Source organism: Labeo rohita, chromosome 21 (genome assembly GCF_022985175.1).
Source record: "Labeo rohita strain BAU-BD-2019 chromosome 21, IGBB_LRoh.1.0, whole genome shotgun sequence".
Lineage (NCBI taxonomy): Eukaryota > Metazoa > Chordata > Actinopteri > Cypriniformes > Cyprinidae > Labeo > Labeo rohita.
The window spans coordinates 15,999,923-16,011,444 of NC_066889.1; the positions used below are offsets into that span (position 1 = coordinate 15,999,923).

The 11,522-nt window shown below is 35.2% G+C and overlaps 1 protein-coding gene across 6 annotated transcripts in view; it reads left to right on the plus strand.

Annotated features, from left to right (window-relative positions):
- usp28 (ubiquitin specific peptidase 28) overlaps window positions 1-11,491 on the plus strand; it is a 39,365-nt gene extending 27,874 nt beyond the window's left edge. For 2 of the 6 annotated variants that reach the window (XR_007825044.1, XR_007825048.1), the window contains exons 20-28: window positions 2,979-3,074; window positions 3,254-3,432; window positions 3,538-3,616; window positions 3,995-4,074; window positions 4,161-4,284; window positions 6,866-7,061; window positions 7,143-7,376; window positions 10,545-10,684; window positions 10,818-11,491. Coding sequence is in view for 1 of the 6 variants with exons in the window: in XM_051092574.1 (XP_050948531.1) it covers window positions 2,979-3,074; window positions 3,254-3,432; window positions 3,538-3,616; window positions 3,995-4,074; window positions 4,161-4,284; window positions 6,866-7,061; window positions 7,143-7,315 (927 nt within the window). In the remaining 5 variants the exon portion in view is untranslated. Of the gene's footprint in view, window positions 1-2,978; window positions 3,075-3,253; window positions 3,433-3,537; window positions 3,617-3,994; window positions 4,075-4,160; window positions 4,285-6,865; window positions 7,062-7,142; window positions 7,801-10,544; window positions 10,685-10,817 lie in introns of those variants that run through there. The other 4 variants (XR_007825046.1, XR_007825047.1, XR_007825045.1 and 1 more) reach the window with 4 other exon arrangements.
- Window positions 11,492-11,522: the final 31 nt, after the last annotated feature.

Here is an 11,522-nt window from a genome sequence, read left to right on the forward strand (position 1 = left end):
GGGGTAATCCAAAAATACAATAATCCAGAGACAGAGCAAGACGGCAACAGGTAATCAAACAGAGTAATAGAAAACGCTCGGTAAGGCAGGTTAAACTGGCAATACTTCGCAACATGCAAGCACATGGTGAGTCCTTATATACTGCCAAACAGGAAGTGACAGTATAAGCAGCAGAGGGAGCATGCAGGCAGTACTGGGGTGAGGGCTCCCTCTGCTGGCTTGGCGTTACAAGGAGAAGTCCACTTCCAGAACAAAACTTTACAGATAATGTACTCACCCCCTTGTTATCCAAGATGTTCATGTCTTTCTTTCTTCAGTCGTAAAGAAATTGTGTTTTTTGAGAAAACATTTCTGCATTTTTCTCCGTATAATGGACTGATATGGTGCCCTGAGTTTGAACTTCCAAAATGCAGTTTAAATGCGGCTTCAAACGATCCCAAATGCGGTTGTAAACAATCCCAGCTGAGTAAGAAGGGTCTTATCTAGCAAAACAATCAGTTATTTACATAAAAAAATACAATTTAAATACTTTTTAATCTCAAACTCTCGTCTTGTCTTGCTCTGCCTGAACTCTGTGTATTCTGGGTCAACATTTAGGGTATGTCAAAAACTTGTATCGTATTTTCTCCCTTAACTTCAAAAATGACTTCAAAATTATCCTACATCACTGCGGAAGTACCGACCCAGTCTTTGCAAAGTGAACATGCAAAGATCAAACACCCTTAACAAAAAAGGTAAAACAGCGATATAGGACGATTTTGAAGTTGAGGGAGAACATGAGATGGGAGCTTTTCGACGGAAAAAACAGAGTTCAGGCAGAGCAAGACAAGACGAGCGTTTGAGATTAAAAAGTATATAAATTGTATTATTTTAATGAAAATAACCGATTGTTTTGCTAGATAAGACCCTTCTTGCTCAGCTGGGATTGTTTACAACCACATTTGGAATCGTTTGAAGCCGCATTTAAACTGCATTTTGGAAGTTCAAACTTGGGGCACCATATCAGTCCACTAAATGGAGAAAAATCCTGAAATGTTTTCCTCAAAAAACATAATTTCTTTACGACTGAAGAAAGAAAGAAACAAACATCTTGGATGACATCGGGGTGAGTACATTATCTGTAAATTTTTGTTCTGGAAGTGGATTTCTCCTTTAAAATGTGCTTTACTAGAAAACCTTTGAGGGATTGAACAAAAAAGCATAATATCATAAAATGTTTGATCAGAGCAACTGAGAAAAACCTGCAATGTACATCCAAAGACTTGCAAGATGACCTGACGAAAGAAGGAAAAACATTTAAATCCAGTGTATCAGAAAAACACTAGACAAGTATGGCCTTCATGTTAAGGCATCTTGCCAAATACCACTCTTGTCCAAGAAGAACAAAAAGGCCGACTTGAACATGCTAACATTTGGATAAACCATTGGAGTTCTGAAAGATTGTTTTATGGAATGATCTGACCAAACTGGGAATTTTTGGACCTATGGATGTATATCTGATGCAAAAAAGGCAAAGCTAATAAGCAGAAGAACACCATCTCCATTGTCAAATATGACGATGGGCCAGTCCTGTTATGGGGTTGTTTTACTATAGCAGGAAGTGGAAATCATGACTGTATGAAGGACATCATGGATTCTTTGAAATATCAGGCCATTTGCGCAACAATTGTCATGCCTTTAGTGCAGTGACTGAAGCTAATGATCAGTGGACTTTTCTGCAGGACAATCATCTCAAAGTATACATCCAAATCTACTTATGCTTGATTCAAGGATCATAGAACGTTCTTGGGTGGCCTGTTCAGTCTCCAGATGTAATTCTCATTAAAAAGGTTTGGTAGAATTTGCGGAAAGCAGTGGCAAAATGAAAACTAAAGATCATCAGTGATCTGGAAGCTTTTTGAGGCGAGGAATGGGCCAAGATTGCAAAAGAGAGGTGACAGAAGCTTCTAAGCACTTCCAAGCAGCGTTTATTGGTGGTTTTAAAGAATAAAAGATTCCACACCAAATTTTACATTTGGGGGTTGAATAATTTAACATGAGTGTTTTGAGCCAATTAGATTCTTTTTTCATTATTCATTAGCTTACATTCTCAGAATTACTCAAATGCGCATTCATAGACATTCTCAAAGTGTACCGATGCCTGTGTTGAAATATTTTCTGTGTTGAGATTTTGTTCTGTGCAGCAAAATGTCTTGCAGGTCAAGGGGGTTGAATAATTTTGATTGCAACTGTACCTCCCCAGTATAGGGATGGAAAGGGGTAATAAAGAAAGTGGTGGAGAAACAGAAGGAGTTTCTTTTCTACTGACTCACACATCATAATCAACGCAAAATTTCTTGAACACATGGAAGCAGAAGGGGTCAAGGCCAACATAGTCAAAACATACTAACTCCAGAAAACAATCTACCTAAACTAACAAATGAAAGAAAAAAATACAAAATAATACACTATCTCTCTGTCCAACCTTAAACTGGAGAACCTGTAGACTAAAGAAATGGCAACCACCTCCCTACAGCTTCCCTCCCTAGAGAAACAAAAAAAAAACGCAATTTTAAAAATAACCCAATAATATTTGGGTTAAATAGATGAGGTGGACCGATCAGGACAGTGCAGTCATCAGCAGAAACACCAGTTAACTGAACTCCACCTGTTAGTCCTTGTCAGAGCTTGTGAGAGAGAGAAAAGTTAAACGAAAACAGCATGTACACAAAAGAGACACTCCCATCTATACATGTCCTGGGACGTAACAGCATTGTTTAATTAATCCATGAGACATCAGTGGTTCTTAATTTTGCAAGGTCAGAAAGCTCTCAGATTTCATCAAAAATATCTTAATTTGTGTTCTGAAGATGAACAAAGTTCACAAAGTTCTTACAGGTCTGGAACAACATGAGGGTGAGCAATTAATGACAGAATTTTCATTTTTGGGTGAACCATTGACTTTAATTTTGACTTATTTTTCATGTGTAATTGAATAGATGATGCTAACACCAGCCATGCAGGGCGTCATTTTTGCAATCGCCAAGGCAAGACAGGCCTTTGACAAAGATGGACCTGAAGCAGGACTCATCAAGGTATACATCTTAAAAATACTCAACGAAACTGTGGCTGAACACACCAAATTGCTTATTCACAGTTCTCATATATTCATATATTAATTATAGATATTAAATTAGATTACTTAATACTTTTAGAAAGCGTTTAGCAAGCTCCCTGTTTTTTTCTTTGAAAATTTTTTGGGTCTCCTGATCAGGCGTTCCATGAGGAATTTTCCAGATTGTATGAGCTGTCCCAGGAAGAGACCACACCACAGCAGGACCCTCGACTCCAGCATGTTCTGGTCTACTTTTTCCAAAACCAGGCGCCTAACCGTGTCATTGAGAGGACATTGCTGGAGCAGTTTGCGGATCGTAACCTGAGTTTTGATGATCGGTACACATTTCCTATAAATAAGTCATTTAATGCTGTATTTCTTGGGGGCATTATGTTAAGATTGAATAATAGGACTAATCCAAATTGGTACTTTTTCCTTTGTAGGGCTGTCAGTATTATGAGAGAAGCCAGATGTAAACTGCGTCTCATTAAACCAGAAGACATGGACATGGATGAGTACTTGGTAAAATCAATAAGGCTTTCTACTCTTATATCTTTTTGAGTGTATATGTGCTGCTGTTTAAAAGTTTGGAGTCAGATTCTTACTTGTTTTTAGGGAGATTAATACTTTTATTCCGCAAAGATGCATTAAATTGATTAAAAGTGACAGTAAAGACATTTATAATGTTACACAGGAATAAATTACATTTTAAAATATATTAAAATACAAAACAGTTATTTTAATGTATAATAATATTTCGTAATATCACAGTTTTTACTGAATTTTTGATCAAATAAATGCATAAGAGACTTCTTTTAAAGGCTTACTGACCCCAAATTTTTAAACAGCATTGCATGTATTTGATCATTTCAAACTATATTTTCTTCCCTCTCTTCCCAGCAATGGCATGATGACTACAGCATGTTCAAGACAGTATTTGCCTACCTGTTGACAGGCCTTGAGCAGTATCAGAATGGAAAGTACGTAGACTCAAGGACAACGATCATTGTCTTTGCAGTGTATTGGAGAGTTTGTATGGCTTCAGCATTTATCTTTTCCATTGCAGGATAAGAGAAGCTCTGAATTATCTCGCACACGCACACCAGGACAACTCAGTCCTGCTTCGGAAAGGGGAGAAGAAAGGAGTGGACCAGTCACTTATAGCACTTTATAGAAGAAAGTGTTTGAAAGTATGTCCACATTAATCATCCAAAACATACACTTTGTATAAGGTTGATTTTTTTTTTGTGTGTTTCTAAAAAAAGTCTGTTTCTGTTCACCAAATCTTTGATTATTTGATTAAAAATACTATGAAAACAGTAATGTTATAACAAATTATTATAATTTAAAGGGATAGTTCACCCAAAAATGAAAATTACCCTGTGATTTATTCACCCTCAGGCTAGGTGTATATGATTTTTTCTTTCAGACGAATACAATCGGAGTTATATTAAAAAATGTCCTGGCTCTTTCAAGATTTTTATAATGGCAGTGAATGGCTGTTGAGATTTTGAATCCAATAAAGTGCATCCATCCATCATAAAAAGTGCTCCACACGGCTCCAGAGGGTTAATAAAGGCCTTCTGAAGTGAATTAATGCGTTTTGGAAAAATAAATCCATATTTTAAAACTTTATGTAATCTCTAGCTTCTGCTAACTGTCCCATAACCATTCACGAGAGTGGCATTCCAGCAGATGATGTAGGACGTAGGCAAACGTATTGATGAACACGGAAGCAGAGAGAAGAGAGCAAAGCAAAACAACGTTCCCCACCCCTGATATAAGCCAAGAGGAGACTGGTGTCTCCTTTTCTTTTGCTGTAAACAAAACTTGGTTCTCATGAGACTAGCATATTCTCAGTGGAGCTTATGCGACACCTATGGCCTACATAATTCACATGAATACATGTACAACAGTTAGCAGAGCTAGAGATTACGGTTTTAAAGGTGGATTTTTTTCTTACACAAATGCATCGCTTCACTTCAGGCATTTATTAACCTCCCGCAGCTGTGTGGAGTACTTTTTATGATGGATGGATGCACTTTATTGGACTTCAAAATCTCAACACCCATTCACTGCCATTATAAAGCTTGGAAGAGCCAGGACATTTTTTAATATAACTCCGATTGTATTCATCTGAAAGAAGAAAGTCATAAACACCTAGGATGGTTTGAAGGTGAGTAAATAATGGGTTAATTTTCATTTTTGGGTGAACTGTGCCTTTAAAATAACTGTTTTCTGTTTTAATATATTTTAAAAATCTAATTTGTTCCTGTAAGGGGAAAGCTGAATTTTCAGCATCATTACTCCAGTCCTTCAGAAATTATTCTAATATGCTGATTTATTATTATAAGTATTAAAAACAGTGCTGGTTTATATTTTTGTAGAAACTTTTTTTAAAGGTTTATTTGATAAGTACAAATCTTTTGAAGCATAATAAATGTTTTAAGTTTTTATTTATTGTATCCTTGATGAATAAAAATATTCATTTATTTATTATTATAATTTTTATTAAATCTTACAGGCCCCAATAATAAACTCTGTATGTAGTTTTGCAAAGACATTCATATATAGGCACTAGGGGTGTAACGTACACAGTCATGGTTTGGTACGTACCTCCGTTCGGGGGTCACGGTTCGATACGATTTTGGTACAACAAATACACTATAAGTTTCTTTTCATTTATTTTGAACAGACTGTAGTACAAATTAGAATTTTTTTCCACCTAGTTGTGAAAATACTAAATATTATATGAAATTATAATGTATGTGTATATATATATATATATATATATATATATATATATATGTAATCTGCAGTACATATATACATAAAAAGAATAAATACTCAAAATTTTAAATATTTTATTTAGTTAACAGATAAACAAGTGAAAAAAACACATAACGTAGCCTATATATGTTGAGTTTCAGTTCATTTTTGTGACAGAAGGGAAACTCAAATGACAGAAAGCGACATTCTGTTTGTTTTCTTTATTTTACAGAAGACCTTTTACAGTGATGCATTATTAATAAGACAATAAATTACACTGTTATAAGTTAATTTTGCTGGTATAAGGAAACAGTTTAAGCAATTGCACCGGAACACACACAAAACATAAGTTCAAGGTTTCCAGTATTGCTATCTTGACAGCGCAGTTGGAAACGTTACTTTATCAAAATAAAATACAGTGAACCCAACATCAGCGCGCCCGCCTCATTCTGTCACCGTTGGAACGCGACTAAAGTACAAAGCCTGTAATTTACATAATAAATAATCGTTTAGCATTTAGATACATCGCAAATATGGCAATATTATGGAATATTTGAATTTGTGGTGAATGAGAGAGATAGGATACAAGGGCACAAAGCCTTTAAAGTAACATTATACTCATTTGTCAGTGAGAGACGCGTTTAGAATCAGCACATGGTCACTGTCTAGTGGGCTTTGTTTTCAAGTGCACAACTCCTGGCATTCGCTCGCTGTTCTCCTGCTGCTGGTTATAAATCAGCGTTGCATTACTGCATTATCCTCTTCTGGATTAAAGGTGAATTGCCTTTACGTTGTAAGGCCTCATGCACCGAACCGAGGTGTCCGTACTGTGACGATTCGGTACGAATGCATGTATCGTTACACCCCTAATAGGCACGGTTTGTATCTTATATCTCAAATCTTTAGATCCAAAGATTTTAGGTTCATGAGAAACCTTGACTGGTACAACGTATTTTATTTCCATATAATATGAAATGTGTCTGTACATGTTGCACTCTGCAGGAGCTGAATGAGAACGCAGCCACGCTCTTTAAAAGTCAAGATGAAAATGATGTGGCAGAGGCGGTGACCATCATGAATGAATGCATCATCCCTTGCATGCACCTTATGGTCAGAGACAGCGTCAGCCAAGAGGATTTGGACATCATAGAGCTGATCAGGAGTTGCTGGTGCTCCTACCTGGGACAGGACATGGATGGTGGGCTTTCCTCCCAGATTTCATATATAGACCATTTCAATTAAATTCTTAGCTCATGTTGTTGTTCATGTTTGTCTGCAGATTCTCTTCAGGAAAAGCTCAGTGAATTCCTGCCCAGAGTCCTGGACTGTTCTGCAGAAATGGTGGTCCTGAAGGAGCCCCCCAAAGTGAGGAACTCTCCCCACGATCTGTGCAGCCGCCTGTCTGCTGTCATGGAGTCCATTCACAGCACCTCAGTCGTCACTGTGAAGTGAGGCCAGACGTAACATAATGCAAGGCAAGGCTGGAAACAAAAAAACACGGCACAGTCGCAAGGTGATCTAACCTCTGCCTCAGGCTGAGCTGGATTTCATTTTTGCTGCACAATGACATTTTCTGTCACACCACGGTACACATATTCACTGTGTTCTGAATTCCTTGAAGGGAGATTGATTGGCTGCTTTCGATCATTGTAGAGGTTTGATCTCAGGAAAGATCAAATAGATGACATTTTTTAAGGCCGGGTTTGTGAGAGGGCAGTGAAGGCAGAGTGAAAGCTTTTACCCTGTTCTTCTTTTCACGTGAGCTGTAGACAGCGTGAAAATATTAGTCGTTTGCTGGAGCCACTTTATTTCAGTCTACACTTAGCTGAAGATCTTCTATGTATTCTTTCTTTGTACAGTAAGGTTGTCTGATTTTCCACTCCTTTGTTCTACCCCTCTTGTTACGTTTCAATAAAAATTTGATTTCTCACTTTGTCGCTCTCTCTTGTGAGTCCTCTTTTTTTCTGTTGTATTTTTCCCACATCTGTTCTTATTTTCTGTTTCTTCTCATCATAATTCTATTAGGGTTTCCACTTATACTGTACATTTACTGCAAGTCCATTAATAATAACTAGTTATTATGTAGGAGACCACAGGCATGTCTATTTATTAGTAAGTGTATGGACACTTATTTGTACTTGTTTTGTCACGTTGTGGGATCTGCAGATAATAACAAATGACCGATAGGACAAAGAATATATTTTCATTTGTTTTAAATATATATTACAAAATATATTAATGTTGTAAAATATTATTAATAAAAATCGTAAAATATTTTTACATTAAGAAGATTTAGTTGCGTATATTTCATCACATTCCTCATATTAAATTAAAAAAATAAATTAAAAGATTTTCATATTGTTCTGTATGTGTGCGTGTAATATATAGTGTGAGTATATACATATATACATATATGTTTATTACTTAGCCTATTTTTAAAATATTTTTAAGCCAATTCCTCTGTCAATATCTACGAAACACTTCCCACATTACTTACATTACAAAAGTTTATAAGATTTTTAATATTTTTTAAAGAAGTCTCTTATGGTCATCAAGGCTGCATTTATTTGATCAAAAATACAGAAAAAACTGTAATATTGTAAAATATTATTGCAATTTAAAATAACTGTTTTAATATACTTTAAAATATAATTTTCTTCTGTGAAGAAAAGCTGAATTTTCATCAGCCTTTACTCCAGTATTGTCACATGATCCTTCGGAAATCATTCTAATATGCTGATTTATTATCAATGTTGGAAACAGTTGTGCTGTTTAATATTTTTTTGAAACCTGTGATCATTTCTTAGAATTCTTTGATGAATAAATAGTCAAAAAGTCCGAAATGTTTGTCCGAATTTTTCGCACGTTAAAAAATTTCGAAACTTTCGTCCGCCATAAAAAAAAAGTGCAGATCAGGCTCGATTTTCTGCGTTTTCACATCCGTAGCAATCATTTTAATAGAAAAGGATGACAAATACGAAAAAAATAAACGCAGAAAAAACGTATACGAAAATTTCGGACTCAGTGTGCAATGACTTTACTATGACTTTATGACTTTAAAGTCTTTACTATCACTTTTTCTCAATTTAACACATCCTTGCTGAATAAAAGTATTAATTTCTTTCAAAGAAAGAAAGAAAGAAAGGAAAAAATTACTGACCCCAAACTTTTAACAGTAGTGTATATTGTTAGAAAAGATTTTCTGTTTTAAATAAATGCTGTTCTTAATATTTATTTATTAAAGAAGCCTAAAAAAGTATCACAGGTTACAACAAATATTAAGCAGCACAACTGTTTTCAACATTGATAATAAATCAGAGTATTAGAATTATTTCTGAAAGATAATTTGACACTGAAGACCGGAGTAATGATGCTGAAAATTGAGGTTTGCATCACAAACTTTTATTCAAATATTTTAAAGTATATTAAAATAGAAAACCACTATTTAAAATTGCAATAATATTTCACAATATTACAGTTTTTCTGTATTTGTGATCAAATAAACAGACTTCTTTAAAAACATTAAAAATCTTACTGATCAAAAGTGTATCTCAAAATAGTCAACTCTGTTAACCACAACCTTAAATTAATAGTTTTACCTTCCTCTCTTTAATTTATTTTAGTAGGTTAGAAGCTTTCAGAATGGCCTGTTACTAAAAATAACCACATACAAAGGGCAGCCACAGTTTTATGCATTTATTAGAATTGTTTATCTCCGGTGAGGTAGTGGTATTGTTTTTCGTTAATTACATTTCTTTGATTAATGCCCATAGAGTAGTGTGGACTTATGTTTAACGAGATATGAAAATTTTGAGTAATTCAAACTAAATTAGTGAGACATTTCCTATGCCACTTGTCAAATTATTATTATATTCATTATCAACAGAAATAGTTAAATAAATAATAGAATCCAATTTGTTCTCAGCTCTTTCTTTCAATCTTTCGTGTGTGTGTGTGTGTGTGTAAATTCAGACTGTTTTGCCATCTAAAACTGAACATGCTGTGCTGTTAAACAGCGCAGTAGTGACAACATAGTTTAGAGTTAATGAAGGCAGTTATATATTTTTTACGTTCTGTACATCTGCATGAAATCATTATGTTATACTCTTCTAAAATGCATTACCACAAGACTTCTTTTTGCCGCCTTCTCCCTGGATTAATTTAGAGAATTAGACATAATCTCCTGAGTTTAATTAGACTTCGAACACGGCCGTGATTGTGTTGATACAACAAAACGCTGCACTGCACAGTGGATCGTGGTCTTCTAAGGCTACATGGAAAGCGTTTAAGAAAGATAAGATGCACTGAAGCCATCTGGTTAAGTTTCACAAACTTGTCATTATACAGTCTTATCAGGATTAGACTCTCCCATTACCCTTAAGATACAAAATAATAAGAACATACAGAAAATAGAGAGGGCTTTTATATTAGGCAACAGAAATATACACTGACCAGTGTAAAAGAAACCAATTAAATGTGTTAATAATAATAATTCTTTAATAATCTATAAGCTATTTATGGATGCCAAAGAGGCATAGTGTATTAATATAGAACTGTGGCCACCGCTGAGTGTACAACAGCTAATCAGAACTGTTTTTAAAATATTTTTTGAGTTTAATTTGTCGTGCTTATACATTTGAAAACATTTAATAATCTTACAAGTGTTATCTTCTGTCCTCAGGAAGAAGGTACCTGCTGTCTGTGATGGTACACCTCCGTCTTTAACACAATAGCTTTACAGAATAGGTGCTCAGTGGTGAGAATGAGGGTGGCAGAGAGTGAAACCTCAAAGAAACTCCATCCATCCACTGCTCACACAAGGTAATCAGCCAAAGTTGTTGTTGCAATGCTTATTTGCTTAAATGCAGTATTACACATGCTAACAGTGTGTTTTTAACGATATACATAATGAATTGATTCAAATATTTTGATGCATGTTTTTCTTGATCTCCAGGCCACAGAAGAGGGCTCTGATCATCAGAACACAGTAATGTGTCACGTGAGCATGATGAAAAATTATATAATAATTACAATGAATGAACACAACCCTTTCTGGGATACAAGTGTCTTTGAAAATGCCTGAGTTGAGATGATTGTCATTCTTGATGGAATAGAAAGAAGCCTGAGGGTTGTTAGATCTCTGTTCTTCCAATGGTTCATCCATGTACACAAACAAAGAATTACACAGACGTTTTGGGAATATTGTCAGAGTTACAACCCTTTCTGTCTTTTTATTAACATTTGTCAGTTGTGTGATAATGTCTTCATCTTTTTTTCAGGCACGGCATGGTAGAACATCATACACCGCAATATTAGAGGTTGCCAAAATCTGTAACCCCTCTGGATTTCATGATGTCTAATCTCAAAAACCATTTTGGTCTGATGTGAACAGCTTCACATATACAGCAGCATCACTAAATAAGATAAGACAGTATTAGAGGTTACCAAAATCGGTTGCCCCTCTCTATTTCACACACAATGTATGGAATGTCACCCCATTTCAATCTGGTGATGTCTTAACTTATTTTTTATATCGTAGACAGCATTTAGATCTGATGTTAATAGCTGCACACATACACTACCAGTCAAAAGTTTTTGAACAGTAATATTTTAATGTTTTTTAAAGAAGTCTCTTCTGCTCACCAAGCCTGCATTTATT